Below are 21367 nucleotides of genomic sequence, written 5' to 3'. Positions count from 1 at the left end.
TGTGTGTGTGTGTGTGTGTGTGTGTGTGTGTGTGTACGTGCGCGTCTATACCTGCACTGGTGGGTGGTGTGTCCTGAAGGGCCTGCACCATGCGACCCAGACTGTCAGGGCTACAGCGCAGCAGCTTGGGCAGAAAGTAGTCCAGGATGTAGGTGGTCTGGTCCAGCCTGGCACGGCACAGCGTCTGGAGCAGGGGCGTCACCCAGGTCCGGTGCCAGATCTCCATCCATGTCTCTGCGCCTGCTGCTGCCGCGCCACCACCTCCTCCTCCGCCGGCCAGCTGGGCCCGATGACTGACAAACAGCTTCTCCAGGAGGTCGCTGGCATAGGGTGCCAGGGTCTGGTCGTCCATCAGGCCCAGGAGACAGGAGGGGAGCTGGGGCTGGAGCTCCAGCAGGTACCCTGCCCCGAGAAGCTCCACCAGGCAGCCCAGAGAGCCGTACTTCCCCCTCATGTGCCACTCCAGCCCCAGCAGGCTGCGGGTCAGCTCAGTGACGTAAGGGTCTGCGGTCGGGTCGGGGACGGCGGGGTCGGTGCGCAGGTGGATGAGGAGGAGGTTCCGGAACAGGGAGCAGGTCTGGTGGCGCACCCCGTCCAGCGGGTGCTCCCAGCGGGCGTAGACGTGCTCCAGCAGGCGCCCCTGGAGCTCCGAGCCCCCCCGGAGGGAGAGGAGGAGGGTTGGGGAGTGGGGCGGCACCCCCTGCAGAAAGTCCAGGGCGGCGGCGCTCCAGAGGGTCAACACGCGGGCCACCACCATGGCAGTGCTGGACTCCTTTATGCTGGACACACAGATGGGATGTGGGGTTTTACAGGGTGACACATTCGCAGAGGCACAAGAAGAAAAACAACTCAATCGCTAACAAGACGACAACATTGTGCCTTCTTGAACTAACAAATAGGGAAGCTCCGATTTGGATTTTGGGGCCGATACCAATCACCGATTATTTTCCTCAGGATCGGCCGATACAGATTTATTCCAACAAAATATACTTCTCTTATTAGAATTAATTTCATTTACTTTCAAACCTTTATTTATACTCGTAAAGCACCGAGTTTTCCCTCACTTAGTGTTGACGAGTTCACACAAATAACAAAACAAATACACTATAACTATACAATTATTATTATTATTATTATTATTATTAAAACAGTTACAGGTTGAGTGCAAATATCAAGAGCCTTGAATTTAAACTCTGCGACTGAAGGAAGTACCTCAAGCTTTAGAGTCTGTTGAAAAGTATTCCAGGTATGAAGCATCATGGAAAAAAGCAGCTCTGCCAAGTTCAGAATGCACTCGAGGAACCCTAAAAACAAGACGATGGTTTGATCGGGTCTGGTAGGTACCAAGACTCCAGTCCAACTGAGACGAGGTGGAAGGTGGAAGTTTACCAATAACAGAAGATTTTACATAAATAGCAACGCCACCACCCCTGCAAACTCTATCGTTTCTATATAAATTATATTGCTGCAGAGCTACAGAGGAATCACCATCAGATTTTTTTTTGCCAAGACTCAGACAATACCAGGACATCAGGGTCAGCCTGAGAGACTAACATTTTCAGATGATCCAATTCATGTTGCTGAAGGAGACTTCTTATGTTTAGATGAATCAGCCCAAGCCCTCTCCTTTCCTTAAAGGCAGTTGGATTGTTTAGACAAGCCGGGGCGACTTCCAAATCAGATGGGACAGAGCCTGGAATGACAGGTGCCTGGGTCAAGGGGCATAGATGTCTCATAGTGAGATTCACCAGGGTCCGAAGACGATGGGGGGGGGTGGGGCAGCACGCGCTTCCAGTGCTCTTGCGCCCAGGAGAGCCCAGGTGGAGATCCTCATCCCTCAGGCCCACATAGCTAATCTCCAGGAGAACAGGCATAGGGGGTGAAGAGACGACATGGGAAGAGTTCCTCCCTCACTTCCTGTTGTAGAAGACCTGTAGAATGGTCTTACCCATATTATTGTACCAATATGATGCCACTGTCTTTGCTTGCATATACAGTAGATTAAGGTTGCCCATTAATCACTCAACTCATGAATAGGCCCTCCAAATATTATTCAGTATATATCAGATACACTGTATATTGAAGTATATCATTCAGACCAATGCCAAGTGAGTAAAAAAAATAAATAAGTATAATTGTTTTCCATGACCTTTATTTTGAAATTCCTTGAAAGAAAGCAACCGGAGTTTCGTTTCACACTGCTTGAAGAGCAACTTGTGTGCTGTGTCCTTAAACAGCAAAAATGTCCAAACTATAGCTATTCAGAGATTTCGTAAATGAGTGATTAGCAGCAGATATTTGGGCAGTATGAAAAAACGCTGTATGGAGAGATCCCAGGAGAAAACTTGCACAATTGGAATGGATGTTGAACATTGTTGACTTAACGTTATTCAACTCGAGATCAAGCTACGTCACATCGATCAGGTTCTGTATTCATACCCTCGTCACCATTTCACGTTCTGAATTGACCCACCACTCTATAGCATTTAGCTTGTAGCATCCAAGTTTGTACTTGTATCCATGTCAAGCTAACCACCTAGAACAGACTTAAAAGATGAGCTTTTGCGATCATCCAATTTGGTGACCACCGATCGAGACATTTGGAATGAAAATCGCCCCGATTTAAATCGGTGGCCAATCGATATCCCTAACCCTATCCCTACTAGCCAAGACCAAATGTGTGTGACTGACCTTGTATCCAGAGCCAGCAGTGTGTCCGGCACCAGCAGCAGCAGCTGCTCCCAGTCTGGCCCCTGGAAGGTGCCCCTCCAGCTAAGCATGGCCAGGGCGCCGTGGCAGAGGTAGAGGGACACGCCGGCGGGGCGGCCGCTAGCATACAGGCCCGCAAAGGCCGGCCTCAGCCACTGGGGGGCAGTGTCAGCCCCCTGCTCTGACCCCAGTAACAGGCCTGACACCTGGAGAGACAAGAAGCCCAAACTTGAGTTCTACAGAGATGCATTCTAACTCTCATGCTTCCTTCAGGTAACCTGGTCTAACATGGCTGGATAGGCGAAAACATAAGCTTCTCTACAAAGCTGTTTCACAGCTAGGGAGGAAGGGAGGGAAGGAGGGAGGGAGGGAGGGAGGGAGGAAGGAATGAAAGAAGGTTGACTTTTTGTTTTTCCAAATAGGGCCAAAGACAGAAACACTGTCACACAGACAGAGACAAAGGCCTGGAATATTATACTAATGCATATTCGCTTTAACATTTTCCTGGTTGTGCCTAGCAATTACTACCACCCCGGCGAAAACGAGCCTTGAATCCGGAGGTCTTGAAATACACCCCGAGCTGCGTATTCGGGCTATCCGGAACTACACTGTAGTCGTGTTAAAGACATCCAGGACTTCGCAAATACTCAGAGACTTCCACTCTTGGAGAGAGTGTGTGGTCACTCACTCACCACCGCAGGCATTCCCTCTCCGCTGGCCATGACGGACCGGATCAAAAGGACTACGGCCATGCCCGCCGTGCTCTGGACGGTCTGCACAAACTCCTCTGGGGGACAGGAAAGAGGAGACAGGCGGAGACGGGTAGAGGACGTCAAGGCGTTTCACAGCCCATCCCAGACTTGGGCGCTTGGCGGTCAAATATGGAATCAAACGTAGCCTTACCGTCAGTGAGGATGCATGTGTAGCAGGCCAGCAGCTGGCCGAGGGTGCTCTGCAGGGCGCGGTGAGGCTGGATGGCCAGCAGGGCGGCGCTGATGGACTCCTGGGATCTCTGCACCACCAGCATGGAGGTTTTGACCGCAGCCAGACAGCAGTGCATGAGCTGAGCCTGGGCCACATGTCTGCCTGCTAGACCGCTGGGGAGGCAGCAGGGGGCGACAGAGATACACCAGTCAAGCAGAGATGGGACAGCAGTGATGACATGAGCCCTATAGAGATTACTGACTGTCTTACCTGTTTATTTGTAGATATTCAGCCAAGGCTTTGTGAAGAAACTCTAACACTACAGGACAGAACAGAGCAAGGGAGAATAAAATGGTACCAGAGGTTAAACATCAATACAATAACAGGAAAGTCTCCAGTTGTTGTGTACTTAGGCCGAGGAAGACCTGGCCTTAAAATGGCTTGATAAACACGCGATTAAAGAGCACCCTCACCTTCAGGTAGCAACCTGTGGATACACCTTTCACCTGGAACATGATAGAAAACAAGAAATTAGAAATGTTCCATTTTAGAAGGTTCCATTTTTGGAAGGCTACATGGCCGAAGGAGATTTCAAATGCATACCGAGGGGGAAGGCGTCCAGACATGCTGTGATGGAGTCTATGAGGTGCGGGTACTGGTCTGGACCCTGGGAGGACAGACAGTCGGACAGGCAGACAGACAGACATCCCACAGTCTGGTCCTGCAGCCAGGCCGGTACACAGCCCAGGGCACTGAGGAGAGAGAGAGCGAGCAAGGATTCAACACTTGAACACATACAGTATAGAAGTGGCTCCAGAAGTGGCTCCATGACATAGTGATAAGTGGTGGTGACCAACCACCTGGTAAATGGTAAACAGACAGCACCGCAGTATCCAAAGCGCTTTACAATGGCCTCTCATTCACCCATTCACACGCACATTCACACACCGATGGCGGCAAGTCCTCACAGAGAGGACTCAAAGTGCTTCACACAGGTTAAAATGAATACAAAGAATCAGCAAAATGAAACCGAGCAAACAGGACAACAGTCATAAACATAGTCAAATTAACTCGATAAACGCAAACAGAAGCTTATAAGCTAAACAGAAGTTTATTTAGCTGCTTCTTGAAAATACAGAGGCTGCAGCTCTCAAGACCTGAAGAAAAGCATTCCACAATCTAGGTGCCACAGACTCAAAGTCTCTGTCAGCTCTGGTCTTGAGCCTGGTCAGGGGACAATCAACAGGGCTTGGTCAGCAGACCTCAGTGACCCGTTGGAAGCATGTGCATGGAGCAAGTCAGACAGATATGCAGGTGTCAGACAGATGTACAGCCGCCTGCTCATTGGGAGCAATTTGGGGTTTAGTGTCTTGCCCAAGGACACTTGGAAATGTGGACAGGAGGAGCCGGGAATCGAACCGCCAACCCTGCGGTCATCGGACGACCCGCTCTACAGTACCTCCTGAGCCACAGCCTCTCTTGGTCCTGGTTGGGGAGAGTACAGGGAGAAAAAGGGCCGTCGGCCCCAACAGGAGAGACAGGAGAGAGGACAGGAGAGAGGACAGGAGGACAGGAAAGGTGACAGGAAAGAGGACAGGAGAGAGGACAGGAGGACAGGAAAGAGGACAGGAGAAAGGACAGGAAAGAGAACAGGAGAGAGGACAGGAGAGAGGACAGGAGAGAGGGAGCAGAGGACAGGAGAGGAGAGAGGGAGCAAGGGAGTGGAGGGGAGAAAGGATGTAGGGGAGGGGAGAAAGGAAGTAGGGGAGAGGGCAGACAAGGAGAGGAAGGGGTGTACCTGGCGCTGGCCCTGCGGAGGGGGTTCTTGGCCTGCAGGGAGGTGTAGACCAGAGCCAGGGCGTGGAGGCAGGCCTGTAGGAGGGCACCATGACACTCCCCCTCACTCAGCTCCTCCAATAGGGAGCCTGCCTGTGGACACAGACAGCCTATCAGAATAGCCGCGATGGTGTCTACTCAGTTATTTCATTAACGACATGGGGAATGGTAACTGCAGTCCAGCACCATACAGATGGTGCAGTCCTAGCTCAAGACCAACCTTCTTGACCAACTGGATTTGCTGCACCGGGTCTGTCAGTGCCAGAACTCTCTGGAGGGTCTGGGCCACCTGTCTGGTCTTCTCATCTCCTCCATCCACTGACAGGGAGGCTGACATACACACAAACAGAGGGGCAGTTACCGTACATCCAAGAACACACACACACTCTCACACACACACACACACACACACACACACACACACACACACACGGCACAGTTCAGAACTCACCCGTCAGCTCCTGCAGCTTGTCCTGGTCCAAGACCACAGCCTCTGCTTTGACTGTTTTCTTCTTGACCACCATGACTCACCCCTGTGCGTGAGGACAGGCAGAGCTTTGAAAGGGACTAGAACACCACAGAGGACTCTGGCCACATCTAAGGGCAGGAAGTCTTTCTCTTCCCTGAATCATGCAGTGGTTGGGAAACGAACCAACCAACCACACGCACACATCCATTACTACTCACAAGCAAGCATACAACGAAATGTCTAATGAATGAAATGTATTCTGCTGTTGCACATCACAGGAAACAAGATACCTTTTTGGCAGCTAAGATACCCAGCTAAGATACAGTATTGTGAAAATGACGCGCAGACGCTGATAGCAAGAGGCTTGGAAAGAAAGGGGTCTTTGTAGCTGAAGGGAATACACTTACCAGGAGGCTTTTAGCTACGTGGCTTCAAATGTAGCTAAAGCTTTAACCTTTGAGGAACATGCAAAATAGCAACATTAACTTGGAAGTACCAATTATCTATATTATTAATGGGTTTCTGGGGTGAGCTTGCTAGTGTGCTAGGTACCGTCCATGCTACACGTGTGAAACGTCAATTCCGGGTCGTGAACTAGACCGCCTCTAACGTTACTCTGATTGGACCGTGTCCTTCAACCAAGTATATTATGGCTTGTGATTGGTTAGCATGCATGTCGATCAATATTGTACTTTCTGTCTCAAGATTTACATGGCCAAGCCTGTGATGTATCTGATTGGACACTGTTGTGGGAAACCACGCCCTCGAGCCAGCCCTGTTTTAACTTTGCCAGAGTGTGGAGTGAAATGAAAACTTTTGGAGACGGGAAAATTCCTCGATTTTATTCCATTATTGGTATAATAATACGACAGGAAAAACTACAAGGGCGACATGGACGTTTTTGCTGAAATAGAGTGATATTCTCCCCTCAGCTGTCTTTCGCCAACCATTTGCAGGGTAAGTCAAGAATATGAAAGGTATAATGATGCCTTTTTTTTCTTTATAGGGAGATTGGGGGGAGATATAAATCTGAGTGATATTGTTGGTATATCCTTCTAAAAATTTCGGTCCAATTACTGTATTATGTTGAGAGTATTACAATTACTGTGTTATGTATGTCAACTATCAAAACATCATTGTATTGTTTATTATATACAAACAATAGCCTATTTGTAGTTTTTAAAAGAAGAAACTATGGTATTGTCACTGTAGATCTGAATATTGTGTTGTATTTAAAAATTCACATCTTAATTCACATGTAAAGGACTGACCTACTGGGCAGAAGAGATAATTCGACCAAAAGAGTAGGCTATTATCAATATTGTACTGGATCAAGATACATGTAAACATAATAAATATCCATCCAAATGTATAAACAAGACCTATTATGTACTTATGGTAATGCACAGCAACACACTGCTCTCTGTGTCTGCTCTGGCTTTGCTCACAGGAAGCAGCTCTCCTCCCTCTCCCTGGGGTCGAGGGTCAACCAGGCTTTGATGTTGTCCTCCACCCCTCTCATCCCCTCATGATCATCACACATGCTGAAGGATGAAGGACGGAGGGAGAGAGATAGAGAAAGTATGAGAGAGAGAGGAGTGAGAGAGGGAGAGAGAGGGGAAGAGAATGAACAAGAGAGAATGAGTGTGGGAAGGAGAGAGAGAATGAGCAAGGGAATGATGGACAGGGGGCCCCACGCATGGGGAGACAGGGTGATGGGAGAGATAACGTCATAGGAAACCAGCACAGTCAGGAGCTTGGTGGGTCTTATCAGAATGAATAGAGCCATCAAGCTGAGAGGACCGGGGGACCAAGGCTAGTCATGCATTATGATAACAAAGTATTGAAAGAATTCAAATATTCTATAAAGAGTGTTTAGATGTCAGGACAGGGATATACAGTGCATTTAATATAGTTTTAATTAAATAATAGTTCATGTTCATTCTCTTTTTCTGGTTGTTGTTGTTGTTGTTGTTCTGAGGCAGATATAGACTCAGCCATGGTCTTCGTCACTGTTCACCACAATAAACAATCAACCAGAAACAGCCTGTGGAAACAGTCCTCTGCACATGTTCTTTGTGTGGAAGCCAGCACTGTAATGAGAGGCTGTTAAAAAAGTTTCTCTCTCTCCCTCTCACATCTCTTTCTCTCCCTCTATGTCTCTCTCTTCTCTCATCTCTCTCTCACACACATACACACACACAAACATGTCTCTCTCTTCCTCCCTCTCTCTCTCTCTTGCTCTCTCTCATCTTTCTGTCATCTTTCTCTCTCTTCCTCTCTCTCTGTCTCTCTCCCTCTCCTATTAACACATGTTTCTCACGATAAACATTAGCTCACAATGGAAAACTTGATGGCAGTGCGTCTGTGTGTAGCGGTGTGTTTTGGAGGAGCAGTGTGTTCTGTTTGGCTAGCTGTAGTGTTGCCCTCTGCCCAGTCTGGTTGGGTCCAGCGCAGCGAGGCCCAGCCCTGGAACATTTCAGGTGCTTGAGGGGGAAAACAATTTTACAACAGCAACTCCTCTCTCTCCCTCTCCCTCTCTCTCCCTCCCTCTCTCTCTCTCTCTCTCTCTCTCTCCCTCCCTCTCTCTCTCTCTCTCTCTCTCTCTCTCCCTCCCTCTCTCTCTCTCCCTCTCTCTCCCTGTCTCTCTCTCTCTCTCTCTCTCCCCCCCTCTCCCTCCCTCCCTCTCTCTCTCTCTCTCCATGGCAGTCGATGTGCCTATGAGACTATGTTTTTCTAATTTTACTTCTCTCCCAGGTATCTTTCACATTACTGTAAGACAAAGTCCCAATGTTCAATCATTGTACATGGCACACTCATATACAGCTCATAGTCTGTTTTGTCTCGCCCTGTCTCTCTCTATTTACTAGAGACAGATTTGGAGCATAATTCCTAGCAGAGTATTGCCCAATTTCCTGTACTTTGGTACAGTACCTACTGCTGCTTTTCCACTGGTCCACATTTGGACTGTTCAGTTCTGCTTGTCGTTTGTTTATCCTAATGTTGCTGTGTGTATGTCTGTGTCCCCAGGGGCCGGGGGGCCGGGCTCTGGGTCTGGGACCATGGCGGAGGGGGAGGACACCATGGGACAGGAGGATTGGAAGGAGAAGTGTTTCGTCCTGGAGGCTCTCCTCGTGAAGTTCCGGGTGCAGATTGTCAAGATACGAGAGCTTACGGCCGAGAAGGTACCATGTGTCTCTTGTTCTTTATGTTGCCTTCATATGCCTTTTATAAACCTTTTATTAGACATTCGCCGGACCACACAGTCCCATTATAGCTCAGACAGTGTCTCATCTTTTAATTAGTCACTTTGCATATCTTATCTCTCGCTGAGAGAGTGGGGGGGAAAAGTAGGGAACATGGCCGCTCACAGAAACAGAACAAGGATGTGGTCTCATCCGCGGTTTTCCTCCCACAATGCCTCAGCAGATTGCCCTCCCCTCGCTTGATCCGATATTAACAACCATCTGCATTTACGTCAGTCAGACGGCCTTTGAAGCGACGGCTGAAAGCATTGGGCAAAGGTCACTTGGTTGAGCTGGCGGTTTTTTTTTTCCCCTCTCTCTCTCTCTCTCTCTCTCTCTCTCTCTCTCTCTCTCTCTCTCTCTCTCCTCCAGTATGTGGAACATAGGGATTTTGAGGCTTCTCTCCATGTATGGTGTGGGGCTGTGTCTTCCTATCTAGGTTACAGAGGGTGGGTAAGGGCTTCATGTGAGTCTGTGTGTGTTCAGTAATGGAGAACTATGAGAACAGAGCAGGGAGAAGATTGAGGATGGAGGATGACGAAGACTTGGGTTATGTGGCAGTCGGGCTGTTTTAAGATTTGTGTGTGTGTGTGTGTGTATGTGTGTGTGTGTGTTTGTATGTGTATGTGTGTGTGTGTGTGTGTGTGAGAGAAAGAGAGTCCACGATAGAGACAGATATATACAGAGACAGAGGGGTAAGGAGAGAAAGAGAGAAAGTCAAGGAGAAACGGTGAGAGTTGGAAAGTCAGACTCGGACATAGCCCTCCATGTAGCCCTAGCCCTGGTGTGCTCGGTGGGGAGGAGAGGATAGGCCAGCCTGGCCCCTGCCGTTTGTTGGCCTAGTTCTGAGGCGCTCTCCAGGGACGCCTGATTAGACCTTAATGTAAACAGCAGGCTGACCACAGGACTCCACTGCGCACTGCATGCTGGGATACATACATGTATGCCCAAATTCATTTAATTACAAAGTTGAACCTCAGCTGGACGGGAAGACAAACGTCTCGAGAACACTGGTGTTTGTGTTTTTGTGATAAAGCAAAGGTTGATTGAAGGCATTTTGGGAGATATCGCAACCTTTTTTGTCCCATATTTCACACATAACACCTTTAAAAGGACACATAGTGTAACATAGCACTGTATAAACGCTCTCTCTGCACCAATCGCCTGGCAATATAAAGTAGGAGTTTTTGAGATGAGGGAACACTCTAGTGACCACCTTGTCGAACACGCCCCCCCCCCCCCCCCCCTCTCCATCTCTGGCCCGCTCAGCTCTTCTCTCTGACACTGACCTCTGACCTCCTCCTGCTGTGAGCTCCTCAGACGAGCGCGCCGCAGAGCGCAGGCCCCAGTGTGTTTGTGGTTGCATCCCTGCTGCGGGGCTGCGCCCTGCGTCAGCTCGCCTGTTGTTTTAAACAGCACCTCAGTCAGGAATCTCCCTTAATCTCTCACTCTGTGTGTGTGTGTGTGTGTGTGTGTGTGTGTGTGTGTGTGTGTGTGTGTGTGTGTGTGTGTGTGTGTGTGTGTGTGTGTGTGTGTGTGCGCGTGTGTCCGTGTGTGTGCGCGTGTGTCTGTGTGTGTGTGTATATGTGTGTGTGTGTGCGCGCATGCATGCGTGGGTTGGTGGTGATGAGGCAATGTGTGTATACTGTGCGTCCGTCAGAGGGGAGTTTATGATGATTCACTCTGCTGGGTGGGCAGGTTAGCTGAATGGACAGTGGGTGGGGGGCGCCCATCACTTAAATGTGACAGTTAGCCTCTGGAACCAGTGATGCACACGGACAGGAATGGCACTGGGAGTGAGGTTGACAGAGAGCCACACTTCACACTGGAGATTCTGAGCTGAAGACGTCTTGACAAAGAAATTCGGTCCACCGTACCAATGTCAGCACTGCTGAAACTAACGAATCTAAGATGACTTAGATAGAGAGAGAGAGGGGACTTGAAGGTGAAGAGCATACGGAGGAGGAGGGATGGAGAGAGGGAGGGAGATAGGGAAAAAGAGAGTGAGAGGGAGGGAGAGAAAGTGAAAGAGAGAGTGAGAGTGAGAGAAATAGAGGGAGAGTGAAAGTGAGAGTGTGAGAGGGAGGGGGTGAGAGAGAGAGAGAGAGAGATGGGGAGAATAGATAAACACTCCTGTAATCATTTGGTGGCCCAGGGGAGGAACTTCCTTGGTTTGTAAACAGAGTGTGTTGCGCAGGAAGTGAACTTGTAGAGAGAGAGCGAGAGAGAGAGAGAGGGAGAGAGAGAGAGAGAGAGGGGGAGAGAGAGAGAAAGAGAGTGGGAGAGAGAGAGAACCAGTCGCATAGACAGTGAAGGGGGCAGCCTCCACTTCTCCATGTTTGGCAGGATGGAGGGATGTGGGTCACAAGCCTTTTTTCTCTCTCCTCTCTCCGAATATGCAGACGCTCTGTTTCTCTCTCCCCTCCCTCTCTCCCTCTTCTTTCTTCATCCTTCTCTCTCTCCGTCCCTCTCTCCCTCTCCTTTCTCTACGCCGTCTCCCTCCCTCCCACTCTCCCTCCACTTGCTCTGTCCTTCTTTCTTTCCCTCCCACTCTCCCTCTTCTCTCTATCCTCTCTCCTTCCTACTCTCCCTCTCTTCTCCTCTCTCTCCCTCCCTCACTCCCACTCTCCCTCTCTTTTCTCTATCCCTCGTTCTCTTCTCTCTCTCCCTTCCTCCCACTCTCCCTCTCTTTTCTCTATCCCTCCCTCTCTTCTGTCTCTCCCTTCCTCCCACTCTCCCTCTCTTTTCTCTATCCCTCCCTCTCTTCTCTCTCTCCCTTCCTCCCACTCTCCCTCTCTTTTCTCTATCCCTCCCTCTCTTCTCTCTCTCCCTTCCTCCCTCTCTCTTTTTCCCCACACCTTGTCCTTGGCATGGCAGTTGCGGGGTGGAGTGTGGGGGGGGTTGAGGAGGAGGGTGGGGTCCTTGGAGCAACGTTAGTTTTGCCTACTGAACTAGCCAGCTGGGACACTGGACCGTACTGCTAGAGACAAAGAACGCATGTGTGCTTTATTTTCCCTGGATGGCGCTCTGCCTTTGCCCCCCCTCCCTCTTTCTCTCTCATTGCTCTTCTGTCTGTTCTTTCTCTCCACTCTCTCTCTCTTTCTCTCTCTCTCTCTCTCTCTCTCTCTCCCTCGTATCTATTACTCTTTCTCATCCCTCTCTCTCATCCCAAAGTCAGTAGATGATGATGATGGAGGAACTGAACACGACACACAGCTGTATGGCTGCCGTGACCCTGGTGTAGCCTATCCTCTCACCACTGTCGTTTGTAGGACCATATGGAACTGAAGAGTGACTCCTGGGGGTTTGCCACTTTGCCCCAGTTTTAATAGAACTCTCTCTCTCACACACACACACACACACACACACACACACACACACACACACACACACACACACACACACACACACACACACGCCTGAAACCACATTTGGGGTGGAGACATGTGCTCTGGTTTAGTGTTCCTCTTCTTTTCCTGCCTGGCTGGCACTCCCAGATTGATTCCACATTTGCGTGGGCGGCGGCCTCCCGTCGGCACTCACCGACGGTCACATGGGCCAAATGTCTCTCTCTGACGATGGGGTCTTATCAGACCCCTTGTCAGATTCACGGAATTGTTGACCTTACTGGGGCCAATGGGCAGTACTGTATCTGGGTCAGACAATGAACACTCAAAGACGCACGCACGCACGCGCGCACACACACACACACACACACACACACACACACACACACACACACACACACACACTCACAGAAACAATTAGAGAGAGAGTAGCCAGGCCTATATCATCATGATGATGCCCCTCAAGCCACGCCCCCTCTGCCATGCTCACTCGCACGAACACATGCTTCTAATTTCAGCGCTGGCCCCGTGTCTGCCGCCGCACCCCTCTGAGATGATCTGGAGGTGGAATTCCTCCCAACGTCTCCAAACTTCAGATATTTGCTCTCCTCTCTCCACCGGTTTCCTCCCTGTGACAGAAACGGTGCGAGAGAGAGAGAGAGAGAGAGAGAGAGAGAGAGAGAGAGAGAGAGAGAGAGAGAGAGAGAGAGAGAGAGAGAGAGTGTGTGCATGACTGTGTGTATGTTGAATGGTGCTCAAAGGGGTTCTGTGTCTGTGCTAATCACCCAGACAGGAGGTCACAGTTCGAGACCCATACACACACACACACACACACACACACACACACACACACACACACACACACACACAAACACACACACACACATACAACCCTCCCTCTCACCAGTCAAGTGTCTATAAAGGCTCATTGTGTAGGCTAACTAGTCGGATACCAGGGACTTCAGTGGCAGCGGTGGTGGGGGGGATATCAGATGCAGTTAGCATTAGCTTCCTCAAGCTAGCATCAAAGCCTCCATGTGCGTCACTCCCAGATACTATGGTGTTGAGCTAATGTCGCTAGCTAGCGTCCAGTTAAGCGCTCCAGGCCCGGCGGCTACAGAGTGGCTTTGTGAGCTGGCTTGGCCGACTGCGGACGGAGGGAGAAACGAGGGGAAGGAGAGAGAGAGAGAGAGAGAGAGAGAGAGGGCGTGGGGGGGGGTAGCTGGCCACAACGACTCAGGCCAGGAATGTCAGGAATGGGAATCAAGCCGGAGTTTTGGACGGGAGCGGTGGGCGTTGTCGAGAGGCGTGGTGAGAGAGTGATGCTAGGGGTTACAGGGGCAGAGGGACAGCAGCTCACATGTGTACCGATGTGCTCAGAAGATGGGCAGAGGACGTCGGACAGTGGTTAGATCACGGTGGGTTGGGAGGGGTTATGTGTGTGTGTGTGTGCGTGTGCGTGTGTGTGTGTTTCAGGGAACTGGTAATGGGCCATATCAACGGATTCAAAGGCAATGTTATGCACATCCGTGTCTGCGCTGGTGCTGGACAAAAAGGCCCACTGGTAATCAGCTGATATGGAAAAAGAAGAGATAACCGCACAACAGCGTGTATTGATTGTGCAGGTCACAACGTTTCGACCTTGGTGCAGTATAGGTCTTACTGACAATGCACCCTGGAGCAGCAGCTGTTGTGCGGACATCTCTTCTTTTTCCATCAACTGATTACCAGTGTAAACTGCTGCTAGCCAATTGCACAGGGCACACATACACACGCACACACACACACACACACACAGACACACACACACACACACAGCAATGATTCATCCTTCCAATTACTGTAGATGTCCAGTATAAGGATACAGGCCCACATAGGCTTCTATAAACAAGCTCTCACACAAACACACACACACACACACAAACACACATACATACACACACACACACACACACACACACACACACACACACACATGGACACACACAGACACGCACATGTACAGACACACTATGTCTAGTGTTCAGTGTGTTGCTGCTGTGTTCTCTCTCCAGCTGTATTCTACATGCTCTGTAATTAGGCTTCTATTCTCTACCTCATGCTATATCTGTATGTTGAGAGAAATCTGTGGTTACTCACTTGTGGAAGACCATATGCTTTGGAGAATCCTTTTCTGAAAAAGACGTGGCACTGTGTGTGTGTGTGTGTGTGTGTGTGTGTGTGTGTCTGTCTGAATGTGTGTGTGCCTGTGTGTTTCCGTGACGTATATACTGGTTTCATGTGTGTTTTTGATCAGAACACATCCTTCAGTCTAGCTGGCAGATGGCTGGCTAGTGGCTACAGTATTTTCCTGTGTGTGTGTGTGTGTGTGTGTGTGTGTGTGTGTGTGTGTGTGTGTGTGTGTGTGTGTGTGTGTGTGTGTGTGTGTGTGTGCGCGCGTGTGTCTGTGTGCGATGCGTACGTGTGTGTGTATGTTTGTGTGTGTATGTGTGTGTGTATGTGTGTGTGTGTGTGTCCCAGGCCTGCTCTCCTCTCCCTCCACCTGCCCAGTAGGAGTCAGATTGGACCAGACTTGCAGTCTACGGAAATCATGTACCAAAAAAATAAAACATAATAAAATAGCTATGGTGCCTAGTTTCTGACACACTCATTCCACAGTCAGACACCTGTTGGCACACCCACCACAAGGCTTCTATGCAGAGAGACCAAGCTGCTACCCTGTTTGTCCAGAAAACGTCCAGCAATGAAAGGGTGTGGCCTCATGGTTACCTCTGGCGCATGGCGCCCACTACAACCATACACCATGACGTCCTTGTCCTAGAAATCCATTTACATTGTATGTCAATTCCCATAAATGTCCAGTTTATTCCTTATGGTAAATTAACTACACAACAATATGACGAGTCTGCGACCTTAAAATTGCAAGGCATGTCGGCGACCACCCCAATACATTTGTTCGTTTTTTTTATCGGATGTCATTTTTGTCTAAGACACAGATGTAGGACACTTGTTATACCGACTATAAATGGACCTTGGGTCTCAGTCTGAACTGTTTCTAGTACCGCCTCCTCAGAAGACACTGGTTTCCTGCCGCGTCGTGTCACCCTGAGCTGAGGAATTTGAGAGGAATGTTGCGCATAAAGTCATCGCCCCCATTCCCACAAAGCTCTGTGTGTGAGTGTATGTGTGAGTGTGTATACTTTGTGTAACACAGTGGCTATGTGTGTGTGTGTGTGTGTGTGTGTGTGTGTGTGTGTGTGTGTGTGTGTGTGTGTATGAGTGTGTGTGTATATATTTAACAGAGTGTGTATGTGTGTGTGTGTGTGTGTCTGTGTGTGTGTGTGTGTGTGTGTACTGTAAGTGACAAAGCGGCATCAATCAGGGTGTAGCAGCAGTGTGAAGGGAACAGAGCTCCAGTATTACAGTAACGGCGCTTTGCGTGTCCCGGCGGTTTTAACACGGCCTCGACAGCTTTCCCAGAGGCCTCTCTGATCAGGTAACACAAAGCAGCGCCTGTCCCCTTTGAGACATGACACCCGTGCACTTTAACGCCCACACAGACTTCCCTGTAGCAAGCCGCCACCAGGACCAACAGGATTAGCAACGGAGGTCAAAGTTCACTTCGGGGGGTCAAGATCCGTCTTTCTTTTTTTATCGGCCTAGTCTTTACACCATGTAACTCATGTCAGCACACAGATTATATTTATGTATAGTATAATTATAGGTGTATTAGTCTGACTCAGTGGATGTAGGTTTTGGAGATAAGCCTTGTCATTTAGTTTATTCCTGGCCAATCAGTGGCGAATCTGGTGACAGATCTGATTCCTGGCCCAATCAGATTCAATCTAGACTACGTGAAACAACAACCACCTGCCAACCGCTCCGCCTAAGATGATTGTGATTAGTTTAATACAGCATTTTCCCCCATGGCACAGTGTGGAAGATAGGTCTGGCTATGCGAGACTATAGGTATATTAATATGTGTAATATAATATAAGACACGGCTTTGTGTATATTTTATTATGGCTGTCCGGCAAGGCTTCAGTGTATGTTCTATTGAGGAATATTATGTGCTACTCTAGGCCTAGGTCTTTTTCCATTTAAGAACTACAGCGTTATCTAGAAAGGAAGTATCGCTATGCCTAGCACGCTCCTTGGCATTCTTTATTTGGTGATATTTGCTGCATTCTGGTCTGGACTGTAACGTGGTATTTCACCTAGTTGGCTGAGTAAACATTCTTTTTAGTGTGTTTAGAGGTACAGGAAATGAAGGGTTCCATTCAGGTCACGTACAGGTGAGGAGAGCGGGAAGCCAGAGGATGGTGTGTGTGTGTGTGTGTGTGTGTGTGTGTGTGTGTGTGTGTGTGTGTGTGTGTGTGTGTGTGTGTGTGTAGCCTAGTGGTTCAGTATGTCTACTCTCTCTTTCACACACACAGATACAGCAGCTGGAGACACAGGTGATGGAAGCTGAGAAACGGGCCTTCAAAGCACACCAGCAGGTAAATACTGTCTGCTAACCTCTTGGAGTGTGTTCTCATCATGTGTGTGTATGTGTGTGTGTGTATGTGTGTGTGTTCATGTCTGTACGTGCAAATGTTGAGAGCACTCTCATGAACCTGTGTGTGTGTGTGTGTGTGTGCGTGTGTGTGTGTGTGTGTGTGTGTGTGTGTGTGTGTGTATGTGCATGTGTGTCTCAGGTGCAGTGGATGGAGGACAAGTTGAAGGCTCCGAACGGTCAGTCGGGTGACTCTGAGCTGCGCATGTTCAGGCGCTGTCAGGAGCTCCAGTCACTCCTGCAGGAGAAGGATGACGTCATCGGCCTGCTGGAGCAGCAGCTGGAGGAGCAGGTAAGGCCGCCTCCAGACACTAGGGGGCAGTAGCTAACGAGAGTACGGGCTTAGTGCAACTCTTGTGTTAACACATACAAAGCTCTTACTCGAAGAGAAGATCTCAATGTAACTCACTTGGATAAATAAATTTTTCAAATTTAAATGTAAATTTTTTAAAAAATAAAATAAAGGTTAAATGGCATTGTTCACTTGTCATTGTGTACAGTATCAAGCAGTGCTCATGTGAATGGATGACTATATATATATAACTGAGTTAGGAAGCTGATGGAAGCTGATGTTCTGATGATCTCTGTCTGAATGTCTTTCACCAGAAACAGATTCGCATCCAGGATGCCAAGACTGTGGAGGAGAAGGCAGCCAAGATCAAGGAGTGGGTGATGCTCAAGCTTGCTGAGGTATGGGAGGCATGAGCTGTGTGTAGGCAGACATGAGGAGTGTTTGTTTGTTCACTTGTAAAATGTGCGTGGTGTGTGTGTGTGTGTGTGTGTGTGTGTGTGTGTGTGTGTGTGTGTGTGTGTGTGTGTGTGTGTGTGTGCGCGTGCGTGCGTGCGTGTTGTGTCTAGTTTGAGGTGGAGAATTCTGCACTCAGAGAGACCAACCAGTATCAAGAGGCTCAGATCCTGGAGCTACAGAAACAGGTGTATGGTAAGACAGAACAAAACACACACACACACACACACACTTTATAATGTTCTAATTCCTAAAGCACCTAGTTCTACCACCCAGTTCATCTAGCTCTGTGTGTATCCATGCATACAGTACACTGTACATGTACCTGTGTGTACGTGTGCGTTTGTGTGTGTGTGCTTTTGTGTGTGTGTGCGTGCGTGTGTGTGTGTGCGTGGTTCCCAGCGGTGGAGCAGAAGCGCGGTGGCGGCGGCGGCCAGCCCAGGCCTGGCGAGGCCCAGCGTCTGAGCAGCTTGACCTTCGGGTGTTTCCAGGTGCGAGGGAAGAGCCCCCAGGTGCTGACCGGCCCGGAGCCTGCCCAGAGGACCCTCAGCGCCCAGCCCGAGGGCGAGGCCGAGGACGGGGACACTGCCGGTAAGACCCTGGATGGATGTCACTGGAGAGAACCTGTCTTTCTCCCACCAATCAGAACAGGCCGTAGTATTGTCATTCGTTAATTTCCTGAACTGGAGTTGACATGACGTTTGTTGACCCTATTGCAATTACCGAACAGTTTTTTTATTACTATTTATCCTGCGTTATTGCTGTATCTTGTTGAGGTTGAGCTAGAACGTAAGAATTTGACTCCCTTGTACCTGTACAATGGATACAACAATGAAGGAATCAGAATCAGAACTGCGGTCACTACAACGAGTCTGAAATGGAACCTTTTATTTGCGTGTCGTTTACCTACACAGATAAGAGCCCTGAGCAGACACCCGTCTCATCCGGTCCGGAGGCTGGGGGCCAGAGGGCGGCCCCGCCCGGCACCACGGACCCCGCCCTGGAGGAGGAGGGTGCGTGTGAGGGCGCGGGGGGTCCCGAGTCGCGCTGCGTGTCCTCCATCCTCTCCAGCGCCGCGTCGGAGGGCGAGGGAGGGGGAGCGGGCGAGGGAGTGGCCTGCTCGCTGCCGTACAGCCGCCCGGGCAGCGAGACCTACCTGACGGCCAGCGACGACAGCAGCTCCCTGTTCGATGACGACATGCAGCGCGCCGAGCGCCCCCACTTCAGCCTGACGGGCTCCAGCGAGGGGGGGCCGGGGGACCAGGAGGGGGGCCGCAGGCTGGAGGACTGCTCCTCGGAGGAGCTCAACAAACGCTTCCAGTCCCAGAGGCTGGACTCGTCCTCTTCCTCCAGCGGGGCCAACACCCCCAGTCCTAGCTTCACCCCCAAACGGCCCACGCCGCCCCAGGACCCCCGCGACACCCCCGCGTCCCCCAAGCAGCCCCGCCTGCGCACCCCCAACCCCGGGCTCGGCATGATGAGCGCGGACCTGGCGAAGCGTCACCTCAGCCAGCCGCCAATCGGCGCGGAGGCGGCACACGGGCGCACGCGCAACGCCATCAGCATGCTCCGCCCCCTGCGACCCCAGGAGACCGACCTGGACCAGGAGGTCTCCATGGAGACGGTCAGGGGCGTGTTGCCGCGTCCCGCCGCCCCCCCGGCCGCGCCCACCGCCAGCGGCAAGGAGGAGCCGGCGGAGGGCGCGGACCTGCCGGGTACCCTGCCAGGAAGCAAGCCGCCCACTCCCCCTCTCCACCGGTTCCCCTCCTGGGTGAAAAACACCTTCCTATTTTAACAACTTATAAATACATAACTTAACTAGAAATGGTGCTCAGAGAGCACAGACCTCCGCCCCTGAATGCGTTTCGTGGCTCTGTGCACGCCAGAATTGAATGTGTTCTAAATTTCATGAAAATCGGTCTGGTAGATTTAGCGTAAAACGGGGTCTAAAGAATGCATGGAGGTGAATGGCCGGCCGTGTTTGGGCGGCTCGTGGATCCACTCCAAAATTGAATGAGCTTCATGAAAATCGATCTGGTAGTTTTTGCATAATCCTACTAACAAACAAACAAACAAACAAACCAACCATAAAACGGCCCGTGGACCCGCGCCGTAATACGGATCCACTCCAAAATTGAATGGGTTCTAAGGTGGCCCGTGCTACACCCCTCCACCGAGCTTCGTGAAAATCACTGCAGTAGTTTTTGCGTAGTCCTACAGCGGATGGACACCACTGAAAACATTACCTCTCACCCAGCAATCGCTGGGGCGGAGGTAATAAAAAAAAGAATACTTAATAATCTATACATGTGAACACTATTAACACCTCCTTTGATTGTCATTTGTGTCAATGGTCCCTCAGGAAAGCAGGATATACGCTGTGGCCAAGTCTGGAATCAGCCTGTCAGAGGCCTCATCCACAGACCCTGCTAGCAAAGGTGAGTTAAACACCAAATCTTCTTGGTTCCTGTCTGGCCATTGGTCCTGTCTTGGGGGAGAGAGAGAGATCTATGATTGGTTGGCTGAGCTGTGATGTCTGTTCCAGACCCCTCCCTTCAGTCCTCATACCCCGCGTTTGTGCTGTACACCTCCCTCATCTATAAGAACATGACCACACCAGTTTACACCACTCTGAAGGGGGTAGGTAGTGAGCGTGTGTGTGTGTGTGTGTGTGTGTGTGTGTGTGTGTGTGTGTGTGTGTGTGTGTGTGTGTGTGTGTGTGTGCGTGTGTGTGCGCGTGTGCGTGTGCACATTTGTATTTGTATGTGTATGTGTGTTTGCTTCTCACAATGTACATGAGGGTATGTTTCTCACTGTGTGTGCGTGTGTGTGTGCGTGTGTAAGTGTGTCTTTCTCACTTTGTGTGTGTGTGTGTGTGTGTGTGTGAGTGTGTGTGTGCCTGCTGACGGTGTGTCTTCTGCCCACCACAGAAGGCCACTCTGCTAAGCAGCAGTCCGTTCTCGGAGGAGTCGTCCAGCTCCGAGGAGTCGTCCAGTTCGGGAGAGGAGGAGGAGTCGCTCTGCAGCTCTCACACCTCCGGGTCCGGCTCCCGCAAGGACGGCAGCCCTGGCAGCCCACGCTCCCTCAAGAGGGGTACGCGACACACACACACACACACACACACACACACACACACACACACACACACACACACACACACACACTTCTCCTGCCATCCAGGACGTACACACACACCATGGCAACAGAAACGTCCGTGTCGTGTGTTTTTCCTCCAACCCCATTCACCTTCTCAGCCGGCGTCTCCCCCTCCCTCCCTCCCTCCCTCCCCCCCAGCAGTGTCCATGTCCTCCGTGGCCTCAGAGAGCGACTACGCCATCCCTCCGGACGCGTACTCCACCGACACGGAGTGCTCCGAGCCCGAGCAGAAACTCCCCAAGACCTGCTCCTCCGCCAGCGACAACGGCAAGAGTGTAAGGAGTCTCTCTCTCCCCTTCTTTCCGCGGGACTGGGGGCCAAGAAAGCCAAGAACAGATAACCCATTACCTATAAACATGCAGGGTTTCAGTTAGGGCCCGC

The 21367-nt window shown here is 50.4% G+C and overlaps 2 protein-coding genes across 2 annotated transcripts in view; one reads left to right on the top strand and one right to left on the bottom strand.

Moving 5' to 3' along the window:
• The window catches only part of thada (THADA armadillo repeat containing), a 67512-nt gene extending 61121 nt beyond the window's left edge, over positions 1-6391 (bottom strand). Inside the window, exons 1-11 of the mRNA XM_084458942.1 lie at positions 6346-6391; positions 5921-6002; positions 5690-5799; positions 5432-5562; positions 4237-4385; positions 4107-4139; positions 3904-3952; positions 3613-3806; positions 3402-3496; positions 2692-2915; positions 52-779 (exon numbers count right to left, since the gene is read on the bottom strand). Of these exons, the coding sequence (XP_084315068.1) occupies positions 52-779; positions 2692-2915; positions 3402-3496; positions 3613-3806; positions 3904-3952; positions 4107-4139; positions 4237-4385; positions 5432-5562; positions 5690-5799; positions 5921-5993 (1786 nt within the window). The 5' untranslated portion in view covers positions 5994-6002; positions 6346-6391. The remainder of the gene's footprint in view (positions 1-51; positions 780-2691; positions 2916-3401; positions 3497-3612; positions 3807-3903; positions 3953-4106; positions 4140-4236; positions 4386-5431; positions 5563-5689; positions 5800-5920; positions 6003-6345) is intronic.
• Positions 6392-9000: 2609 nt separating this feature from the next.
• The window catches only part of plekhh2 (pleckstrin homology domain containing, family H (with MyTH4 domain) member 2), a gene marked incomplete at its 5' end in the record, with an annotated part of 22520 nt that continues 10153 nt past the window's right edge, over positions 9001-21367 (top strand). The window contains 11 exons of the mRNA XM_084458857.1: positions 9001-9123; positions 16967-17029; positions 17228-17377; positions 17692-17775; positions 17944-18025; positions 18233-18421; positions 18745-19601; positions 20193-20268; positions 20376-20470; positions 20761-20923; positions 21125-21261. Coding sequence (XP_084314983.1) covers positions 9001-9123; positions 16967-17029; positions 17228-17377; positions 17692-17775; positions 17944-18025; positions 18233-18421; positions 18745-19601; positions 20193-20268; positions 20376-20470; positions 20761-20923; positions 21125-21261 — 2019 coding nt within the window. The remainder of the gene's footprint in view (positions 9124-16966; positions 17030-17227; positions 17378-17691; positions 17776-17943; positions 18026-18232; positions 18422-18744; positions 19602-20192; positions 20269-20375; positions 20471-20760; positions 20924-21124; positions 21262-21367) is intronic.

Source organism: Borostomias antarcticus, assembly GCF_949987555.1.
Source record: "Borostomias antarcticus genome assembly, chromosome: 25".
Taxonomy (NCBI): Eukaryota; Metazoa; Chordata; class Actinopteri; order Stomiiformes; family Stomiidae; genus Borostomias; species Borostomias antarcticus.
The sequence above is the reverse complement of the archived record's forward strand: the minus strand, read 5'-3'. Positions and strand labels throughout refer to the sequence as shown.